Here is a 24005-nt window from a genome sequence, read left to right as displayed (position 1 = left end):
GATAAATTACATCCAGATAGACTTCGAATAAGTATACAGATTTGATCTCTAGGAACGATTTTACCATGGTACCATTCTGTGAATTATACAGCCAAACATTAGAGCATCGAGATCTATAAAGCTCAGTAAATAGATTCCCTGAAATCTCGCTGCAGGCTAATGCTGGATTAAGCCACATGTCGATAAGGCCCATTTTCACAAGTTCATCTTTAATATAAGAGAGCCAAGGAATATGCACTGCCTTGCCTATACTCAGAATTTCTTGTAATTCAATTCTGTACTGCAGGAGCTCGGGGGTCCGCCATAGCCTCCTCCAAAACCTAAGGGGTTTGATGGCTAGTTCCTCCTGAATAGGGAAAATGCCCAGATCGAGTCTCAGCGGTAAGAGAGGTGTACTTTGAGGGAGCGAGAGCAACTGCCTCAGAAAATTATTCTCTGCTTTGATCAATCCAGGTCTAACGGCATGCCCCCATAATTCCCCACCGTACAGTGCTGCCGCTCTAGCCCTCGTTTTATAGATTTCAAGGCCAGGGCTAATGGGTTTATAAGTAGAGGCATTAGACATTTTTAATATTCCCCCCGCTATTTGGGTCAATTTAAGTTGTGATTTAACAAGATGAGGGGCCCAGGAGAGATTTTCACTTAGTGTAACACCTAAGTATTGGAATGTATGAACTCTCTCTAGCGCAACTGAGTCTAAAGTGGGGGGTGGTCTAGTGTGTGAAGAAGGGTTAAAAATCATGTATTTAGTCTTGTCTACATTAATCTGTAGACCATGTTCACAGCAGAAATTGTTAAAACCTTCCAATATGCGTTGGATCCCCATGGGTGACTTAGATAGAAGCAAGGTGTCGTCAGCAAACATTATAGCCGCGACTTTCTTGCCTGCCAACCGGGGTGCATCGTTGTTAGGCACTGCGTCCAGGTAAGATATCAACCCATTTACATATAAGCAGAACAAGGTAGGGGCCAGGACACACCCTTGCCTGACTCCCTTGCTCACCGTGAACCTAGCAGACAGAACCCCTCCTCTGGCACACCTGACCTGAGCAAAGTTCTGGGTGTGTAGCCTCACCAATATCCCCAATAGTGAATCAGGAACTCCCAGATCTCGTAGGACAGCCCAAAGTTTGCCCCTGGGGACAGTGTCAAACGCAGAGCGCAAATCAACAAACACCATATAGAGGCTGCCACCCTCTATTACCACAGTCTTCCAGTACAGCATAATTAATCGGAAGATCTGGTCCATGGTGGATGTTTTACTTCTAAAGCCAGCCTGGTATGGCGAAAGGATTTCGTTCTCATCGGTCCACTCCTGCAAACGATCTAATATAAGTCGTGCAAATATTTTTTGGGGGACATCGATGAGGCTGATGGGCCTGTAGTTAGCGGGGAGCAGGGGCGAACCCTTTTTGTATATTGGTATAATTTCCGTTCCCAGCCACGAGCCCGGAACCTCTGCACCATACAGGATGGAGTTGTAAAGTGCGCATAAATACGGCGCCCATATCTTTGGCTGTTCTTTGAACATATCCCCTGGTAGCTTGTCGATGCCTGGTGCTTTGCCCGTTGCTAGTTTTTCAAGGGCAATGGAAACATCCTCTACGGAAAATTCAAGGGCCTCAGCATCCTCAGGAGAAGGTGCATTAAAAGGCAGGAGTTCTAGATCGGAAGTTGCTGCATATAAAGATTTGAAGTGGGATTCCCACACCCCCGCATCTAAATTAACTTCAATTGCATTACGGGGTTCCGCACACCCTGAGTTCACAATAGCCCAGAATTTTCTCGATTCCTTATTGGCAAGTGCAGAGGCTAGATTCTCCCATCTCTCCCAGTCCCAGTCTATTTTTGCCTGCTTTAGTGCTTCTTTATAGGCAAGCCTAAAGGCACGGATCGTTTGCCTATCACTGCCCATTTTAATGGCGTTAATCAAATCAGATTTGGATCGCCTACATGTAGCATTATACCAAGAGGAGGAGGTAGTCCTGGGCTTCCTAATAGAGGTGGTAGGATTAAGAATGCCTTCAAGAGTGTTAACCAGATCCTGATGGAGAATAAGCAGGTTCGCCGAAGTATCCGAGGACAAACCTTGGGCCCAGATGTCACTTGCCATTTTGAGCAAAGGAAGGATGGATGTATATAAACTAGAAAGTGCATCCCTCCTCTCACGCAGAGTCGCCCACTTTACCCTCCTCCTGTTGTTAGAGATAACCAGGCCTGGGTCAGCGGTCGGCTCCATGTGGGCTTTCGTAGATTTGGGCAGTTCCATTTTCATCGACAGTGCGTTGTGATCGCTGTCCGTTCTATTCAATACCTCTAGATCCACAATCCTAGACCACATCCTGGTCTGAACCATGATGTAGTCTAGATGGGATTCCTGATCTTTTTTATTATAGGTATACTTGGAGGGAATATCTGAGGGCAACCGACCATTAACTGCCCTGACTGAATTATGGAGGGTTAGGGTCATAATCTGCATGGCCAATGGAGTCCAAGCCTTTGCATAAGTGGTCCTACATTGGGGGATTCCCCAAAACTCGTCTTCATCCAATAATGACCCCTCATTCAGCCCTTGCAGAGGCTCGTAATGGCAGTTAAAATCTCCAGCAATGACGTAGTGAATGTCTTGATTCAAAGATTCAAGAAAGGATGATAATTCCCCAATGGTGTTAGATTCCTTTGCCAAGGCAGTAGGTCGGGAATACACATTCACTAGAGCCAATTTATATAAATTGGGCAATATCAGAAGGACACATAGAATATCATCCGAGTTTGTCTGAATCAATTCCACCCCACAGCCCAGATGTACGCCTACCCACGTTGACAAACCACCGGAGGGACGGCCCTTGCCTCCCCATCGAGCTAAGATATTATAGGCCGCAAACCCCACTCTATGAACCTCCTCCCTGGCCCAAGTCTCCTGGAATAGAATCACATCAGCGGTGTCAACAAAAGTACCCCATGCTGGACAGGCTAGCTTATTTTTCAAACCCGCCACATTCCATGATATTAAATTCATGTACTGTGGGTAGCACGGGGGATGTGGTGAAGGATCCAATTGGCTGGGAGAGCCACACTGCTGGTATGTTTCAGATGGCCGGGGTATGACTGGTAGTTGCTGGGGATCAGAGGTCATTGTAGAATTCTCTAGGGGGACACTACTAATGGTCCGTGGAGGGGTAGAGGGACTCCCCTGGTTACAGGGTGGCAAAATCCTTTCCCTTATTAACTCAATAGGCTCTAAGCCTGTAGTACTACCCCCCATTGGACCCGGTGCCACATAATAATACCTAGCCAGTCAATCAACCTGGTCGAGGCGACTGAACCTATTTGAGCATAGGGTATAGGACCATTTTAAGTCATAGGGGGCTTGCCTTGGTTTCCCACCGCCTCCCCTATGCGAGTGCGGGATATAGGTCCAGCCAGTTTCATCTGGCCTCAATTGTTCATTGGGATAGAAGTAAGAGAGAGGGCGCACCCCAATTTTAGTGTCAGAGCGAGAAGTGCCCCAGTTACTGATGTAGTCTGCTGTCCTGGCGTCCCGAAAATTGACTATGACGCAATCGCCGGGTATATTTTTAGGGGTGCCCCCCACCCAACTTACCCTTCTGGCCATAATAATCTCGCATCTGGCATGCGGAGGCAAAGGTCTATGAGTGCTGAGCCAGTGTATTACCTTGTTTTTCAGGTTGGGGAAATCTTCAGTACTGGGATCGTTAATTTCAGGAACCCCCGTAAGAACAACCAGGTAAGGGCTTGCTTCCGGGGGCAGATCTAATTTCAGGGAGAGCCTAGAAGCATCTCCCTGAATTAACTTCCGCTCCAACCTCCCATTTACACTGTCTTTGGCCAAAGGGGCCTTTCCTGTAGTAATACAATCTGTGTGAAGATCGTTGGAGGGCCTGGCTTCATGTTGCACTTGTGGAGGAGTATATAAAATAACAGGGGCTGGCTGAACTGAGACAGGTGGAATAATGGAAGGCCGAGTGTCTCGACAGGCAACTGAAGGGTCAAGCACTACCCCCCCATCCCTAGCGGTGCAACCGCATTTACAAGAACATGAGGGAAGTGATTTATTATTAGCACCATCTACTAAACCCCTTATTTGATGTTCAAGCTTAGCGAGAAGAGTCACCATATAAGGAATCAATTTTCTGAAATAAACTTTGACTGCAGCCTGATATGGGTGAAACACTTAGTTTCATTGCCTTTTGGAATCTCCAAGTGTAGCGAAAAAAATACAGGTTTGTAATGGAGCTCAACTCATAATTGAAGCAAAGCTCCTCTAAGCAATCATGTCCAGTCATCTCCAGAGAATAATTTTAAAGAATACACTGGTGAGAAACAGTGACAATTGCCTCTGTGTGTTCCAGGCCGACAGTGTGGGCCCTTTCCCGAAGGTGCTGTCAACCCCGACCGGCAATCCGCTGGCACATTCAGTGCCTAAAATATACGGCGGGCCTTGAGGCGAGGAGAGCCTGACGATCAGGGGTGATCTATCCCCCGCCAATGGTATGGTGCCGAGTCCCCAGCCGGAGCACAGCTCCCCCAGGAGCTCTGTGAGGTGCAAGGTGTGGATTCCCAGCTGAGCCAGACTGTGAGAATTGGGACACCCTGGGCATCAATTGGAGATGCCGACGGGGTCCACCGCCTTGCCTCTCATCACTAGAAAGCCCTTAAGACACCTGCGGGGCCCTGAATGGGATGCTGCCTGAGGGGATCCACCTATGGACCACATTCTTATATGACGAGGATGGTAAGAAGGTAGACTGCCTCTGGGTAAGCCATGCTCTATTTGACAGCCTTCTAACTGGGTCTCTGCTGGATGGTGCTGGGGGCATTGTGTGCTTTGCCCCGGAGATCCCTGCCACCTGCCCTTCCTGCCTGATTGCTGCCCCTGGGGCATATTAGCCTGAGGCCGCGAGGGATCCAAGTAATATTTGTTCCTCTGAAGTATCACCCGTTATATACCCCTGCCTGAGGGTGTAGCTGTGAAATGAGGGAGTGGCGGTGTTGACCCTCATTTGGGACTGTGACTCCTGGGGTCCCCGGTGACAAGGTGAGAAACAAGGGTCACCAGCCTGCACAAACCAATCACATGGACAAATATACTGTCTCCATGGTCGCGACTGGAGGTACTGGAGGAGGAACAGCAAGTGTGGGTGCGGGCCGTGAGACTCACTCTTCACCTGAGCCTTCTCTGACAGAGATCATGGCGACCTTACAGGATCTACGAAACACCCTTGATGCAGTCATGGTAGACGTTAACCTACCATGGTCGAAACACAGATCAGGGGACTTCCCTCCAAAACAAAATGGTTAGAACAACAGGTTGCTATACTTATCACACAGAATGTCACTATCACAGCCCCCCTGGAGGTCTAGGAGGGCAGTGCCATGCGCCATAATGTCTGTATGGTGAGGGTCGCCGAAGGAGCCGAGGGGCAGTGCACAGACCTCTTTCTGGAGTACCTCATCGTAAACACTCTCCGTTCTAAGAGACTAGCCAACTACTTCTAAATAGAAAGGGCACACAGGGCACCGGACCCTCCGCCGCGTCCGGAAGCCCCAGCGCACAATTATAGTTAGGATATTCACCTATAGAGATTGAGATGTAAGTCTTCAGGCTGCTTGGACCCACAGGGACCTTCATTTTGAGAACTCGGTTGTTCATTTCTTTCCGTATTTCACCCTTCGGGTGAAACCCTTATGACAGAACTTTGAGTCTATCAAGAAAGCACTCCGGGAACAAAACATTAAATTCATCATACTATATACAGCCAGGCTCCGAATAGTGGCCGACAGTAAGACTCTGCACTTCAAGTCCCCAGAGGAGACGTAGGATGGGCTGGAGGGATGGAGAAATGAGGGACGGAGAAGGCACCTTGACTGCGAGACCCCTCCTATAGACAAAATTCCGAAGATGCACCATACTGATTGCAGTGAAAGTCCAGACCCCCGAAATCCTCCCATAGACAAACGAACAAAACTCTCTGTTGACCTATGGAATTGGTAATAATACTATGGTTCTGTGACTAATGCTAGATAGTTGGCAGCGGTACCAGTCTTTTTGATTTACTGGAGGGAGGGATACTAGGGCTGCGGAGCAAGGACACAGGTTGAAGCCGAACCAGGCACTATGAGTATCTTACTATTGACTATCCAGGTAACTGTGATAGGCAATATGTCTAGCTTATGTTAGTTCACGTTGGTGGATGTTACGCTCCCTCAGTGTTATTGGCTAAAGTTAGGGCAAAAGACACTCTGTAAGTTGGGGATGTGGGTGATTTACAACTAACTACGCAGGGACGAAGGGAGGGGAGATTTGAAGGGATTCTATTTTTTTGTTCTGTTACAGAAATTATTTGATCATCTGTATGGCTTGTTGATGGTAGGAGCGAGTGAGAATGTGGCAGCACAACATGCACCTGAACATGGGTGCATTATACAGCTGCGCTAATTGCAGGGATTTTGAATAAACCGTTAAGCGCCTATACATGGAATGCTAATGGATTAGGGAACAAAATTAAACTTGCACTAATGTTGCTATATCTGCTATGATACTCCCCTGATCTCACACTGTTGCAAGAAACACATCTCCAGAGCAATTACTACAAGGCTTTGGACCACTTTGGCTCTCAGCTGCTAGTACATGCCGGTTACTCCACGGACTCAAGTGGTGTAGGTATAATGGTATGGAAGATGTTACCATTTACCCCAAGTTGCACGTGGCTTAATACTCAGGGCTGCTACGTAGCCCTATCTGGCACATGGGAGGGTAAAACCTTAAACCTCTGATTCTGCTATGTTCCACCGTGATTACACACCACAATCTTTCCTAAAATGATTGCCTTACACCTGGAAATGCCTACAGGCATCCTTCTTCTAGAGGAGACATATTATGAGTAGATAGATTGAGCACTACACCCACACAAACAGATGAGGATGTTTTGATAACCTCTGTATCAGAGATGAGACTGGTGGATCTATGGAGAACACACACTCCTCAATTGTAACAATACACATACTATTCATCCACACATAGTTCATTCTCTTGCCTGGATCACATTTTCACTCATCATGCCCAAATTAGGGAAATTAAGCAGCAACGTACTATGCACAAGGGATCTCTTATCATTACCCGGGGGTAGTCTGGATTGAGGGCCCAGCATATGACACTTCCTCCTTCCCTAGACTGGACCCATGGTCTTTCTCTGCGTGACATGGTTTTTAAAGAAAAATGAAATACTGCAGCAGAGTTATACTTTCAGGAAAACCAGGAGTTGTTAAACATCCGCCTGAACCTTATGCATTTAAGGCGGTTATCCTGGGTCAAGCCCAAGCGCTAATAGGAGGGAAAAAGAAAAACACTAAACTTGAATGTGAGGTCATAGAAACAATTCATCAGAGGCTTAGACGGTAGAGTGGTGTTGGAGGGGGCGAATTAATTGTGCCGCCAGTTGCTCCTTCGTCAACAAGACCGAGTGCAGCATGTACCCATGCCATAGCAATGCAGCGCCGCCTGTATAATGTAGGGACAAAGCGAATATGCCTTTGGCCTGGCTCGAGAAACGAGATACAGATTTTTCATGGGTAGTGGAGGTCCTTGACATGGAGGGAGTTCAACAGTCCAATGGTAAGTGATAGCTTTGCATCCTATTATGAGGCTCTCTACTCCCTGATGAGCATCAGAACGGATGTCAACTGTGAGGAACTTCTACAGGATCTTCCTCTTTAGACACTTGCGGCTGATGCCGTAGAGGCTTTGGAAGCAGATCTAACAGAGGAGGAGCTTACCTCAACCATCCGAGACTTGCAGTCTGGAAAACCTATAGGGCCCAACGACTTGCCCGTAGAGCTATTTAAAGGAATGACTGGCAAGATAGCCTAACCCAAGCTATATATGTTTCAAGTGGCGAGGGCTGCTGGTTGCTTGCCAGAAGACCAACGCACTGCCACCATTGTAGTCGTACACAAACAAGGGAAGCCTCCGACGGACTGCAGCTCCTACAGGCCAATATCCTTAATAAATGTAGAGGGAAAGGTTCTGGCAAAGACCCTGGCGATACGACTCTGTAAATTCATCACAATTATTATCCATGCAGATCAGTCTAGCTTCTTGCCATACTGGAGTATCTGCCTCAACCTGCGATGTGTTTATGGTGTACTACACATGACTGTCATGCCTCGTGCGGATCAGTTTGAGTTGATGGCTTTGGGTGCCAAAATGGCTTTCGACAGCATAGAATGGCCATACATTTTTGCTACCTTAACCAGAATGGGTTTTGGACCGAAATTCTGTAAATGGGTAAGACTGTTATACCACGCCCCAAGAGCCATGGAGCGAGTTAATGGGACACCGCCCCGTGTTTTTGCACTTCAGAAAGGTACCCAGCAGGGATGCCCACTCTCGCCCCGATCTTCGTTTTGGCACCTAAGCCATTAGCCACCTGGATTCACCAGGATCCATTGATATTGCTATGTTCAGCAAATGAAGGCTGGGAGGAACATGCCTCCCTATATACCGATGATGTCTTACTAGGTGTCACAAGACTGTATTTTTCCGTTACCAGGATATTTGTTATCCTTTCGGTTACTATTCCAGATATCAAACCAATTGGTCAAAATCCATCATCTTCCCCTTGTCGGGAATACTGCTGCTGTTCTCGCCCGAATGCACTGCACCAGTGGTAACCGAGGGCTTCCAGTATCTGGGTATCTATGCGACCCATGATCAATGATTGTTCACACAGAGAAACCTACTCCCCCAACTAGAGAGACTCCATGCTTACGTGGCACACTGGTGCACCCTGCCAGTATCCTTAATAGGAAGAGCCACGCTCTATAAAATGATGACCCTCCCACAACTCCTATCTGTACTCCAGAACACACCCTGTTTGATTATGATGGATTTATTTAGTAAAGTGGAGCATGAACTCTTTACTTATGTGGAATGGTGCTAATTAAATCCCTGCAGGCTCTTGGCATTACCGGCACAGCACTTGGTTGGCTCTCTTCTTTCTTATCTAATCGGACGTTTCAAGTTTTTTCATCTAAGGCTGCCTCAAAAATCCATTCTTCTCTGTATGGGGTACCTCACGGGTCGATTCTAAGTCCTCTTTTGTTTAATGTATATGTTCAACCTTTGGCAGCGATTGCAGAAGAGGCTGGGTTGTCTCTCTTTTCTTACGCCGACGACACCCAAATAATTTTTTCCCTTTCTGCTGAACAGCAGCCGGGACCTTCTACTCTTCAAGTAGGTTTGAGTAACATTGCATCTTGGATGCAAATCAATCTACTAAATGGTGAAAAAACTGAGGTCCTAATTCTGGATAAAAATAAAGATCTTTGGGGCCCCCAACATTGGCCCAGCGTAATGGGTCCGTTACCTCAGCCCACCTCCCAAGTCCGCAACTTGGGATTCATCAGTGATAATAAATTATCAATGCAACAACAAGCAGTAAAAGGTACAGCAACCTGTTTCACCATTCTGAAATGGTTGAAGAAAATTATCTGGATGCTCCCTAGCGCTACCCAAAAGACCGTAGTCCAGGCACTTGTAACATCTAGACTGAACTATGGAAATATTCTTTATTTGGGAGCAAATAGGGATGTGTTACAGAAGCTTCAGGTGGCTCAGAACTCTGCTGCCAGACTGCCTTGTAAAGTCCCAAGAAAGGCCTCTACCTCTAGTGCCTTGAGAGATTTGCACTGGCTTAGAATTGAAAATCGTGCCAAGTTTAAAGCCTTGAACTATATGTTCAAGATCAAGGCAGGCACTGCTACTCAATACTTGCAAAATCTAGTCCGTCCGTACCAGCCCTCTCGCCTGTTGCGCTCTTCGACTCAAGAAAAATGTGTGGTTCCCAGGATTAAACTCACAAGAATGGGCGGCCGCTCCTTTTCATATCTGGGTCCATCCTTGTGGAATTCTCTCCCCATAGCCATTCGCAAAGAAACACTTCACTTGAACTCCGTAAATGTTTAAAAACTTGGGGGCATATTAGCAAGACCGGCGAATTCCAATAGAAGCCCAGGTTAGATGTCTTGCGCATTTAACCTGGGCTTCTATTGGAATTCTATAACGCATATTAGCAAGCTCATTATCGCCGGTTTAGCGGCAGTTTCCTGCCGCTAAAACAGCGATAATTTTATTGCCGGTCTTGCTACTATGCCCCCCGATCGTTTAATCAATAATCTTTTCTCCTCTTTCTGCTCCCTCAGGTCTGCACTGGGAAACCCATGTTGGGTAGCTGTGCGCATTATAAAATTATTTTAACATGACATAACACCACACATCGCACTAGGCAAACTCCAAAGATGGGGTCTATGATGAGAGTTTGCAATCCCAGATGTTAGGAAATACTACAGGGCCTCAAAGCTATTGGTGGTCAACGAATGAATGTTCTCAGACAGACAGGAACTGGCCTACCGTGTCGATAGGGAAGTAATGAGAGTGAGAGGCTCTGAGGCAGGCTGGAAACTGGAAAATTGCCACCACACACCGGGATAGTCACCAGGATTTGGAGGAAGGCTGACGGGCATTTGGGTTGGAAAGATAAATTGACTGTGCTGACCCCTCTGTGGCACTGTGACATACTCCGTGAAGTTGGCACTCTAACAGGCTTCTCCCAATGGGCGACTTTAGGTGTAGAGCACTTTGGTGACATGTGGAGAGATAGATCTCTGATAAAGTTTGAGGCCCTCCGTCAGGAATATGAGTTGGCGGAAACCGAATATTTTCGCTTTCTTCAGTTTACTCTCTGAGCAATCCAGCCAGCCTAGCTTTACAAGCCCAAGTGCACCAGTAGTGAACACATTGAGCATGCACCAAAGATGAACACCTTGATGTACAGTAGCGGCTTCAGATAAAATCCTGGACTAAGACCATCAGAAAAGGTTCAGTGCCAGGAGTGCTGATGTTTCCTGATTGCCCTCCTGTGACTCCCTGGCGCAATATTATAGAAAGCCAACAGCTGCCCAGTAGCGCTCGACCTTTGGTCATCTTGAGCACAAGAAAATGTAGCCCCTGAAAAATTCTCATGGATCTGTAGAAGTAATCCCTGCCCTATAATAAATGTATCTGCGAATAAACATGATTTATTCATGGTGTACGTCTGACTTCCCCTTGAATTCCCAGAGGTAAGTCACAGCTACATACTGAAGAAACCTTGTATAGCCAAGCAATGCCCTCAAATGGAGTTGTACAAAAGGCTTCTAAACAGGCCAGTCCAAATAGAACACACTGTATTTGAATCCTTTGGCCTCATCGCTGTAGATTCTCCAACAAAGTAGTAATTTTACTAGTCATTGTTTAATGACTATGATTTCCCTAAAATGAAATTTACTAATTTTATGGGATTCACAAAGTTCTGCTTACATATACACCTAGATAAAAAAAAAACATTCTGGTATGTTTGTTAAACTTTCATTCGTGTTGTTTTCCACTAGTGTAACATCTGCCAATGTGGATAAAGTTAAAGTGCTGGTGGAGAAATGTTTACCTTGCACTCCAGTAAATATTAGTATGTTTATGACTTTGTCGTAGCCAGTTGCTCACTTACAGTCTTTCTGGCACTGAAGTCAAGTGAGAAAATTGAGTGCGAAAGACACTGGGAACGTTGACAAATACCCAGAAATATATGCCTTTTTTTTTAAGCTTCTCAACACATCAGTTCTTCCCCTAGGGACTTCAGTGGGGCAGATTTACAAGCCCCTTGCGACACATTTACGCCACCGTTGTGTCACTTCTGTGACGCAGCGGTGGCGTAAATCATGCGCCATGTTGCGCCGTATTTACAACGTGATGCATCTAGGGAGCTGCGTCATGTTGTAAACCCCTGCGCCACATGAAACCTGCATCAGGTTTAATGTGGGCGTTCCAGCGCAGGGTGGGCGTTCCCTCGCAGGTACGCCTCATAAAAGTGACGCAGTGAAATCTACAAGATTTCACGGAGTCACTTTTACGGCCATGCTGCGTCAAAACCCTGAGCCTAAGGATTGACGCAGCATGTTAGCCACAGGGCACCCCCGAGCCTTGCTGGAGCCGGCAATGCGCCGCATTTCCACCGGGGGATGTGACACGCATCTGCCCATCCATGCGCCACGGTGCACCGCATTGTAAATGCGGCGCATCAGTGGTGGCACACGGGTGGGTTTGCGGGTCGCAAGTGTTCTGGCGCATCCCTGCTGAATTGCAGAGATGCGCCAGACCTTGTAAATCTGCCCCCATATTTTTATCCATAAGAAGAAGATCCGCTAAGGCTGCGAATTCCATCTGCAAGCAGAACAATATGTATATTCCCATTCTTTGAATTAGAATTTGTCATTTAAACCCAGAGATGGCACATTTGAGAACTGAACTCATGTGGTCAAAAAGCAGTACTTCATTTGTTAAATCAGTAAGTGTCGAGGCGCAACCTTTTGTTCAGGACCCCACGGCTGGCGCTAATGAAGGTCGGGTTGACGATTGCCAAGGCCATGCACTCTTTATTTCACCTCATGCCTCTTTAAGCAGTGCTTAACTTGTAGAAGAATAAGTTCCGGTGCCCAAAGCTCTGCTCAGAAGCGTGCAGCGACACCGGCGTGCCGAATAGCAAGCTACATAGTCTGGAATCCATCCCAGGGCTTTTTAAGCCACTTCCAGACACTCCTGCCAGAGGATGTGGTCTGAGGGGAGAGGATGGGGTCTGACGGCTAGATCTGCCGACTTTGGTGCTGGAAACCAAGGTTCGAGCCTCGGGGTCGCGTCCTCATCCTGTGATTCTGAGCAAATCACTTAATCACCCGTGCCTACCAAAAAAAAAAAACGGGTCCTTGTGTAACGTAAATGCTGCTCATGTACCGGGTCGAGTTTGCGCTATATAAAGATGCAAATAAAACAACAATAAAGCTCTTGTAGGTTCCTGCCTTCTCCCTTTCTGATGTATTTTCTGTCTTTCTCTTCTTCCACCTTTACATTTAGTTTGTTTTCCCTTTCTTGCACTTGCTAAATGCCTGAGGAGGGACAATAAGTGTGGGTTCCTAAAAATGAGTGCCAGTGGCCCCCAACGGCAAGCACTGGCTCAAATTATGCGCTGCCTTAAAGTCACCATCACACACTCCCTGCTCATTATCTCACTTAGGCAGATTCTTTTCCATCCCTGCCTTCTGCCTCTGCCGCTGTCCTTCCAACTTTCCTCTTCTGCGTTTTTGTCTCTCTCTTGCTCTGGATCAAAGCCTTTGTGAAATAATGAGTGCAGGTCCATGCTTCTTCTGGAGTGTCAAAGAAGTGTGACTTGGATTCATGAAGTACCCACAGCCATGTGGGTAAAGTAGCATATATTGAAGGTTCATGTTCCAGAGTTTCTGTATAACTGATCAAAGGATTTCCTTTGTGATTGGCAGGTGTAATTGAAAAGTCATAATGCGTCCTGATTGATGCAGAAATTGACCATTCACCCTCAACCCTCTCAGGATGGCATTCGTGTCTCTAGTTCAAGAATTTGGTTACCATAGGGTGGGGCGGGGTTCCAGATGGAGGCTTGTGTGCTAGTGACCTGTGGGCTCTCTCAATTATAAACCAGGGGGATAGGTGAGCAGCGTCCAACCAGGACCAGATCCACTGCTCCAGAAATGTTTCTGGTAATGAGCCATCGGGTCCCTCCTGGAACCCGATAAACCACAGATTGTTGCGACGGTCCCTGATTTTGGAGTCCTCCTCTCAGTCATTAAGAGTTTTAAAAGTCTTGATGAGGCAAGCTACTTCAGAGGTGCGCTCTCGTACTGTGTCTTCCAGTCCTGGTCTACGGCATCTCAGAGATCCTGTCATGACAGGGCCATGTCAACCACAACTGCTCCAATTTTTGTCTCCAGCACCGTCTTGGAGTCCTGGATGGTCTGCAGTATTACTGAGGTCTTGTTTCCCCCGTGCGGGATTGAGTCTCGAGGTTCTCCTCGACGCCGCTCTCTCTTCCCATGGGGGAGTGTATTTGTCCATTTTAGCTTGTGCTTGGGGAAAATATCATGACACATTATGCCTGCAGCTGCGTCGAGAGATAGGCCTCAGCCGCTGCCGGCGATCAATCGGCCATCGGCCCTATTAGGGCTCACTCCACATCACTCTGACTTCCTGAGCTGTAAGGACAGTTAGTGAGGGAAGACCTGACACCCTTGCCTTGTGGAACTGTCACAGATGAAAGCACAAGCAGTCAGATCCTCAGTGGTCGGAGGGTAGATGCTGCAGATTTAGCTTCCCACACAACTTTGGGATCTTCTGCAGTCTTGCACTTAATATCTGGATCTCCAGCGGGTCGCGGGAATAAGAGGGCTTCATTCAAGAAGGCAGGGGAAAATGGCAGGGTCCCACAGGTGGGGGACCCTCAGCACACAATTGGGGTCTCCCCCCAGCAAGCCGGACTAGTTGTTGGCACAGTTGTTGCACGCTTGGGGTGCCTCCATCAGGGTCTTGTGCGGACGTGGAAATTCCAGTCTCCAGTTCTAGTACCCGAGCAGTGAGTACCTCGTGTAGGGGGCCACAGCTGCAGCCCAAGAATGCGCACGGTGTCCTCGGCTGTTTCACCTGCATGTCGGCATCCCCAATCACAGTGTCATGGGGTGGGGCTCCCACTAGCCCCAGCAGGCCCCACAGAGGGGCCACATGCTGCCCGCTTCCCTGATGGGCCCCCCTTATCAGCTGGGTAGGGCCCCAGCAGTTACCCCTAAGACCCACAGAGTCCACTCGGGGCACAGCCTTCAGCCTGAGCTGGCAGCTTTTCCTGAGTGCATCTTCATTGTTTTCCGGGATCTCAGAGACTGCCACACCACAGGGAATTTCATGGCATCCACTCCTCTGGGGACCAGGTAGGCACCCACTTCACCGTCTGGGCTACGCAAGGGGCACACCAGCACCCAGGAGGTCACTCATTTGCGGGAGCCAGGCGGTAACGCAAATGAGCATATCCGCCATCTTGGCCTTCCAGTCCCTACCCCACAAATGTAAATTTAGGCTTGTAAACAAAATTGTTTGTTTGTCCATTTTGTACACACATGGGCAGTGGCTTTCTGAATTTGGCCAGTGGGTATTTTTAGTCTCATACATTTTGAAGACACATTTGGCACTGTTGCTGTCTGTGAAAAATACTACACCCTGCATTTTTACAGCTGCTTAAGTCTGACTAGTTCAAATGTCAGAAAATGTACACAGCATTTCATGTTTAAAGCTGCACGACATACCACCAACACATACCATTACATTTTCATTGGGAATGGGGTGTGTTTGTCAAACTTATAAAAGTGTGCTGTTCTTTATTTCTGAAGCTGATACACCAATTGAAGAATTTACCCCAACTCCGGCCTTCCCGGCGCTGCAGTACCTGGAATCCGTGGATGAAGGCGGGGTAGCATGGCAGGCTGGCTTGAGGACGGGAGACTTCCTTATTGAGGTAGGACCGCATTATTAGCCATATAATTCTTGATCACAAAATACAGTGGAGGAAATGTTGAGGATATCCTGGGAGTTCCCTATTGAGCTGATGAAGTGGTGTTAAGCTTTGTTCCTTCTTTTGATGCATGTTATGCTATTGTGATTGACAGCTTTGTGGCTGTGCCAACGTGCTTCTACTGGAATACTCTTTATAGTGTCAAGTTGTGGATTGTGATCAATGTGGATACATCTATTTTCAGTTGTATTGGAAGACAAAGTAATATGCAGACTTAAATTGTGTTGGTCCAACGACATTTCCACAGTGGGAATTTTCAGAGTGGAAAGGGTCTTGCTATGTTTGATTTTTTGACAGCTGTGTGCACCGCTCCTTTTGTTCTGCGCGCGCTGCTTGAGTGAGGCATGGTGGGCATGCTCCTGGTATTTTAATGGTGCAGAATTGTGGATGCTGGCTGCTTCAAGTCAGGGCTGTACAATGACGAAGAACAAGGGCCTGGACGACTCCAGATGTTAATGACATCCTCATGAGATAAATGTATATTCGAATATTCTAAATGGGAGCCCATGGAGTGGGATTCCCGGAGCAGCACAGCAGGTTTACACAGAATAGGGCATGGCATGGAATGAGTGCCTCCTCTCAACTCTTCTTGTATTGTTGTGATGTCAGCTGAAGGGGCACAGATGATAAATGGGCAGTGTTAGTTAGAAATGTATGCTTTTTTGTGAAGATCGTGTAGGTTTGTGTAATAAAAGGATTACATAGGAAAGCCTCAGTTCTATACTGAAGTCTCTGTAGTTAAAGTTAAGATTGCGTAACACCTGTGAACTGCTCCCTGCAGTAAAGTGCTGTGCATTAATTTTTGAAGGTTTTTAGAGATTCCTTCCGTAACTTGGCAGGTCCTCAAACTCCCAGATGCTCTTTCCCATGCAATATTGATGGACTTTGAAATCGTATGTGTTAGATGCACATTGCTGCATTGAACTAAAGGCGAAGCGGGCCATCTCCGTTACTAATCACCATTCCTTATAGCTGGACGATCAGTCTTCGACAATTCTTGATATGTATGAAATGGCACAGCCGGGTCAGGGGTGCCCCTCCGGGATCTAAGGGGTGCAACCATATCTATTTTGCAGGGTAGTGCCTGGCCATGTAAGAGGCTGCTATTCAGATCCATCCTATGCAAATGTATCTTATGCGAATATACCAAAGAGCAGGTGGCGCATCTGTCCTTCCTGGACATACACTCAATGCTCTCTACTCACTAAGTACGATTCCTGTCATCCGCAGAGAGTGGGGCCTTCCATTCCTGGCGATTTCTGGCACCCTCCACATCACAGTCCTGTCCAGGATTTATGCTTCTGGCATCGAAAACAAGCATTGGCATAGCCAATAGGTCTCGCCTTTGGGACCTTATAAGTATTTAGCCATGCAACAGTTGCATAACTAAATACTAATAAGGTCCCAAAAGCAAGACCTATTGGCTATACCAAGCGGCCGCGAAAGTGATCGCGATCATGATCAAACATCAAAGCGGCATGCGCTGGGTCAGGCGAGACCTAAAAACAGAACATGCACATAGGGCGGACAGATCCCATTTGGATCCAGATTTCAAATTGTCTTTGTTAATAACAATGCCAGGTTTTACCTCTTGAAAGGAACTGCTGTCATTATCTTGACAAAATCCACATGTTAGTTCTACGACTTACAAATGCACAGAACTGGTCATATGGTCTTTGTACTTCATGAAAGCACATTTATGAGAAGGAGAAGCAGCTGCTGCAATTGAGCTGCAGACGTTTCTCGTGCCGGCTTCACGGGGACTGCCCCAGTTCTGTTCTGCCCCGAGGCATGTCCAGCTGAGGGCCATAGGGCTAGTAAAGACATGTTCAAGAGGGGATTTACATCTTTCCTCATCCCCCTCTTTAAAAACCTTTACACCGTTTTAGGAGACATAGCTTTAAAAACAAAATTGTAGTTAAGAAGGCCATCTAAGATAGTGCTTAAGTGCTGTTTTCACAACAACAGTTCCTTAAATGTTGCACGGACGTCTGGTGTACATACCTGCTGTTGGAATAATCCCTTATGCAAGGAGGGCGTTGGTCATATGTATATCAATAAAGGCCCTCACAGTGATTTAGCTCCAGGGCGGTTATTGATGTCCTCTTCTTCTGTGAGACCAAGTCACATACGCTTCACCGTATAATTGAAATAGAGTCATTACATGTTGTAGTCATTCAATCAGTAGATTTGTAGAGCGCTATTTGTCACCCGTAAGGGTATCCAGGTACTCATCTTTTAGTTATCACGATTTCTAAAGCACAGATCTAAGTGGGGACTAATGGAGTGATTTAACTAGCTAAACTACAAAGATGAGAGGGAGGGAGCTCTGTAGGAGTGTTTTTTCTCCTACTGGAGCTCATGGCCATGTTAACTCATGGAGTTGATTATAATGGAGTTGACTCGTAAAGTTTACTCATGGTGTTGACTCATAGGGTTGACTCATGGAGTTGACTCATAGGGTTGAGTCATGGAGTTGACTTGTAGAGTTGACTTGTAGAGTTGACTCATGGAGTTTACTCATGGAGTTGATTATAATGGAGTTGACTCATAAAGTTTAGTCATGGAGTTGACTCATAGGGTTGACTCATGGAGTTGACTCATAGGGTTGACTCATAGGGTTGACTAATGGAGTTGACTTGTAGAGTTGACTTGTAGAGTTGACTCATGGAGTTGACTCATGGAGTTGAATCAAAGAGTTGACTCATGAAGTTGACTCATGAAGTTGACTCATGGAGTTGACTCATGGAGTTGACTCATAGGGTTGACTCATGGAGTTGATTATAATGGAGTTGACTCGTAGAGTTGACTCATAGGGTTGACTCATGGAGTTGACTTGTAGAGTTGACTTGTAGAGTTGACTTGTAGAGTTGACTCATGGAGTTGACTCATGGAGTTGACTCATGAAGTTGACTCATGAGGTTGACTCATGGAGTTGACTCATGGAGTTGACTCATAGGGTTGACTCATGGAGTTGATTATAATGGAGTTGACTCGTAGAGTTGACTCATAGGGTTGACTCAAGGAGTTGACTCGTAGAGTTGACTCATGGAGTTGACTCATGGAGTTGAATGAAAGAGTTGACTCATGGAGTTCACTCATAGAGTTGACTCATAGAGTTGACTCATGAAGTTGACTCGTAGAGTTGACTCATGGAGTTGACTCATGGAGTTGACTCATAGGGTTGACTCGTGGAGTTGACTCATGGAGTTGACTCATGGAGCTGACTCATAGAGTTGAGTCATGGAGTTGACTCATGGAGTTGACTCGTGGAGTTGACTCATAGAGTTGACTCATAGAGTTGACTCATGAAGTTGACTCGTAGAGTTGACTCATGGAGTTGACTCGTGGAGTTGACTCATGGAGTTGACTCATAGGGTTGACTCATGGAGTTGACTCATAGAGTTGAGCCATGGAGTTGACTCGTAGAGTTGACTCATGGAGTTGACTCGTAGAGTTGACTCGTAGAGTTGACTCATAGAGTTGACTCATGGAGTTGACTCGTGGAGTTGACTCATGGGGTTGACTCATAGAGTTGACTCATGGAGTTGACTCATGGAGTTGAATCAAAGAGTTGACTCGAGGAGTTGACTCGAGGAGTTGACTCGAGGAGTTGACTCATAGAGTTGACTCATAGAGTTGACTCGTGGAGTTGACTCGAGGAGTTGACTCGAGGAGTTGACTCATAGAGTTGACTCGTGGAGTTGACTCATGGAGTTGACTTGTAGAGTTGACTTGTAGAGTTGACTTGTAGAGTTGACTTGTGGAGTTGACTCATGAAGTTGACTCGTGGAAGTAGCAGTGAGTTGCACAATCTTTTTTTCTACCCAGCCCTTCAGTTATCGAATGATCTTTGCTTTGGGGCTGTGTTAAAAGCTGACAAGGAATACAATCTTGATTTCTCATTAAACACATTTTTATGGGTTGTTTGGCAGTAAAACAAAGTACAACAGTGACTGTTTCGAAATCTACCCGTGCACAGGTAAAAAGCAGATGCGTTCATTACTGTGCAGTTTTCAAAAAGCCTTCACTACAATACCGCTGAAATCACTGTTCTTCAAACAGGAGAAACCTGCAGGACACCTTTACTGCGCAGCCGCAGTGCCAAGCACCCAAGACAACGAAGGAGAAGCGCCGCAGGTAACGCTGCAGGCAGCCTTACCCGCAGAACAGCAGCACTCGGCTCCTTGAACCCTTGCAGAGACCCTGCGGTTTGTCCAGTCCAAGGCAGCTCCTAGATGAACAAGTGAACCAGGAATCCTGTTTTTTCTATTTAAGAAAGAAATACCTAGCTCTTTCCCTGTGTTAAGAGACTCTCTGTCTCTTCCCTTCCTGCATCTCTAGGATGCCAGTGCCTGGATACCCTCATGGATGACAAGTAGCGCTCTACAAATCTACTGATTGATTGATTGATGCTCTACGCTGGGATTAACCATCATCATTGATTTTTTTAGTCAACAAAAATGTGTTTCAAATTTTAATCTTTTGACGCTGGCAATTCTATTAAAACGCTTAAACTAATCTGACGCAACCCACAAGGTACAGTTGTGTATGACCAATAACAACTGAGAGAGATTCTTTTTTAGGGTGGTTGCGGCACATGGCATCCTCTAGCTTTGTCTTCCAGGCACGCGCAAAGTTGCTATGGTCACTACAACGGCATCTTTTCATTGGTCAAATAGTTTGCCTATTTCAGCCAATATGTTACCAGCAGTTAGTATGGTGCAATTTCTGAGGTGAATGTTAAGTGTTTCTGGACAGCAGGGGACAGAGTTTGTATCATCTGTTTATATGAAATATAGTATGTTTTCATGCAAACAATAATTTACCACATGCATTGTGTAAGAAGTGGGTGATAGGTCAGGTTATAATGACTTTATTTTGTGTTGTGAGTATTGGATTACTTGCTTTTCTATATGACGGTGTGTGTCTGTTGTATATACTTACAGCCTGTAGCACTAACATATTTGACAGGTGCAGCTCCACTAACTAAAATCTACTACGTTAACGAAGCATTACACGGATGTCGCTACATTGTCAACTACCACTATATCAAAATCAATACATATACAAACTTCTACATAGGTTCCTCATCACGGGTTAATGGCTATTGTCCGATCCATGTGTAAATCTGTTTGCACAGCAGGGATCAGAATTACATCTTGAAACAATACTTATATATGTATTTTAAAAGGAAACACTGATTCCTGCATGCTATATCCCAAATACTTGTATTCCCCATTGTTTCCTCATCCCAGATTTGCTGATAACAGTTTCATTTGCTAGGTCGAAATGGCAGGTTTAAAACTGCACACACAGGCTGCAATGGCAGGCCTGAGACATGTTTAAAGGGCTATGTAAGTGGGTGGCACAATCAGTACTATAGGCCCACTCGTGGCATTTTTTATTTACCGGCACTGAGTACATGTAGTGCCAGTTTACTTAAGGACCTACAAATAAATTAAATGTGGCACTTGGGTGTAAGACATTTTAACTATTTTAAAGGAATGACTATGTGCACTTTCGCACTGGCTAGCAGTAGTAAAGTGCGTAAAATCCGAAATGCCAACAAAAATGTGTTCAGACAACAGTAGGTTGTACGCAAAAAGTTTGGGAATGACCCTGCAGAAAGCGCCTACTCCAACAGTGGGTTTATGCTTAGGGTTAAACTTGGGGTTACGCATAATGCTGGGGTAGCAATAGGGTTAGTACAGGAATGAATGTGTTAGCACTAGGTTTAGGCTTACGGATTGGGTTATGGTTGTTGTAAATATACAATCGATGTTGTGGTGTTTATATAGAGACCAAGTATATTACAGTCAACAATGCAGAAGTAGGTCAAAGTAGTGACATTTAATGTACCAACATAAAAGTTTCTGACTTACTTTTCATTTCTACTCTGAACATACGTGTCAACGTATGTGGCTGTATTTATGATCAATTTCTCAAGATTCTCTATGCCATTTTGAGTTGTTAAATATCATAATTAACTTAACTCTATGAAAGGCTATTGTTTTTCCCAAAAATGTGACAACTGAACAAAATCTCGAAGCCTCTGTTTAGTTTGCTTAACCTCTTCGCCACGGGGGTAATTCCCCAGCGGCGCGGCGGCGGCGCTGTGCTCGTGACGAGCCCAGCTCGTCATGAGGCTCAGTGGAGCTGTGTTCATGACAAGCTGGGCTCGTCACGACTCCGCCCACTGATTGAGTCTCCCGCACAGGCAGGGAATCAATTGCATGTGGGAGTGCCGCGACTGTTATGACGAGCCCAGCTCGTCATGAGCACAGCTCCACTGTGCCTCATGACGAGCTGAGCTCGTCATGAGCATGGAAGCAGTTAATGAAAGCATGGAATCCAATTCCCTGGGGATTCAAAATGTATCACTGGCGATGACTAGTACTACTTTTTTCCCTCCAGTACAGAGGGCTACATGTGGATCCTGGCGCTTACAGCATCACAATACACATGTCCCAGTAATTACCGGGCCTTTTTCAATCGTACAATTTCAGCAGGATTGACCTATCAGTTTAGTGTGGGATGTGGACACTACTGCATCTGATGAACTATGGGCCAGTTGTATTCAGGCCCTTGGTTGGATGCTCTCTCTGAAGTCTGGACACAAGCACAGCTCAGCTCCTTTGGGAAATTGCTTCTTTGGCTCTTTCAAATCGTGTATAGATTTGATGATATTCCTATCTTTATTCTATTGTTCAAGTAGTCTTGCTCTACGACTTTGCATTCAATCCTATATTTATTTTGCATGAGAATATATGTCTGTTATTACTCTTTGTTTGGGGATGTGTGTGGGCCATTAACATCTTCAGATTGTGTTTACTGCTGTTGGTGTACCACCTTGCAATTATGTGCTGGACCTATTCACTAAGATGCACAATAATGAGCAGAATAATTATAAGCCACTAACGCCTGGGGGAGTTAAGGCTTTTAGCACCTCCTCTCCTCATCTCACGGGCAAATAAACACGCCCAATGTCTCTGTCTGCTTCATGAGCCTTCCATTGAGCCTAGAACGCAGGCAAGCAGTAGTCAGAGCCAGCTTCAAAGCATTTTGATTCGATGAGCCAACCTCAGCATCCAACACAAAATGACAATGGTAACTGAATCGGACACGCTGGACACGGGCACAAGGAGAATGGGGATGGCGGGGAAGGGGGATGAAAAATAACAATAAAGATAACTTACCTGTTCACTCCGCATGCTTCTCGTTGTCCTTCGCTTTTCCTCACTTCCGAAGCAGTAAGCACCCAGGCTCCCCTGAGCCAATCACGACGCTGCTGTCACCATGTGATTGGTCTGAGCACCCTGGTTCGGTGCTCAGATGTGAACTGCAAGCCTGTTTATGATCTCCACCCAGGTTGTGCATTGCAGCCCGGTGGATAACATGCTAAGTGTGCATGACTGGTTGGCTGCCCAAGATGGCCGGCCAAACCTTCATGCGCACTTAAGGTCAACATACCCCTCCTCTTCCTGCACTGTGACTGTAGCCCATCCCCGCCCAACCCGGCTCCATAGAGAAAAATAAACGTATAATAACATCCTGTTATTATCATTTTATTTTTCCTTTGCCGCACTGCTCATCAGTAGTGGGGCGATTGTCCTCCGCCTTAGCGGAGGAGCCGCCGCTGGCGCAAGGTTATAACTTTAAATATGAAAGAGGGATCGGAGATATTGGATACAGGCACATAGGTTTACGTCTGGTTTACAGATATGTGGCGTTGTGCCCTATGTTGTACCTATAATAGTTGTATTAGAATCCAGGGCCAAATGATATACCAGATATATGGACTTGTGCTTTGGTTTTGACAGATACTAGGCTCTTTGCATGAGAGGCTTTGCAGTGAGGCGCAACCCTGGAAATATCTATCATTGCTATGTCTTTGAGTACGGCAAAGTATAGCATAGAGGTCGAAGACATGTAAGCCTACCACAAGTTACCACATTATATTTACAGACTGAGAGATGGCGATATACCTACAAATATGGGCCAAAGGCCTCTTATCAAGAGGGCTCTTGATTCTGATGGTGCCAGTATCAGCAGTAATAGCAGTTGATAGCCCCATTAGAATTATAATTTTTTTTAATTTCGCATGGAAATATTGGCTGCTGAAAATGGCCAACGTGTCCATGTGTACGTCTAGCCAAAAATGAGGAATTACCAGGGGAATCAGATATGAAATTACCAATTCCCTGGTATTGCCTCACTTATTACTGGACCTTCAGGAACCAATGCATATTGGGCCAAATTATCCCCACCCCAGGATTATACCAATACCCCGAGAATTGGTAACTCCTGGAGTGGGGAAAATACAGCCCACTTTTCGAGACAGTTGTAATGGGGACCCAAGAGTCTTCAATGTCTGTCATCTCAATTGATCAGGAAATGTGATATTTTTTTTTAGAAATATTGCAGTCTGTGCCTTAATGGCTGTGGCGACTCCTCGTGGGAGTGCTGTGGGGCGGTGGGCGGGGCGGGGGTGGGGCTGGGTGAGGGGTGGGGCTGGGTGAGGGG

The 24005-nt window shown here is 46.2% G+C and overlaps 1 protein-coding gene across 5 annotated transcripts in view; it reads left to right on the top strand.

The window, feature by feature from the left end:
• The window catches only part of SHANK2 (SH3 and multiple ankyrin repeat domains 2), a 2937835-nt gene that overhangs the window by 2336786 nt on the left and 577044 nt on the right, over nt 1–24005 (top strand). For all 5 annotated transcript variants that reach the window (XM_085643560.1, XM_085643562.1, XM_085643561.1 and 2 more), the window contains one exon: nt 15298–15422. In XM_085643560.1, coding sequence (XP_085499686.1) covers nt 15298–15422 — 125 coding nt within the window. The remainder of the gene's footprint in view (nt 1–15297; nt 15423–24005) is intronic.

The sequence above is a fragment of the Triturus cristatus genome, chromosome 3_1 (assembly GCF_964204655.1).
Source record: "Triturus cristatus chromosome 3_1, aTriCri1.1, whole genome shotgun sequence".
NCBI lineage: Eukaryota > Metazoa > Chordata > Amphibia > Caudata > Salamandridae > Triturus > Triturus cristatus.
This window is presented reverse-complemented; position numbering and strand designations above follow the sequence as displayed.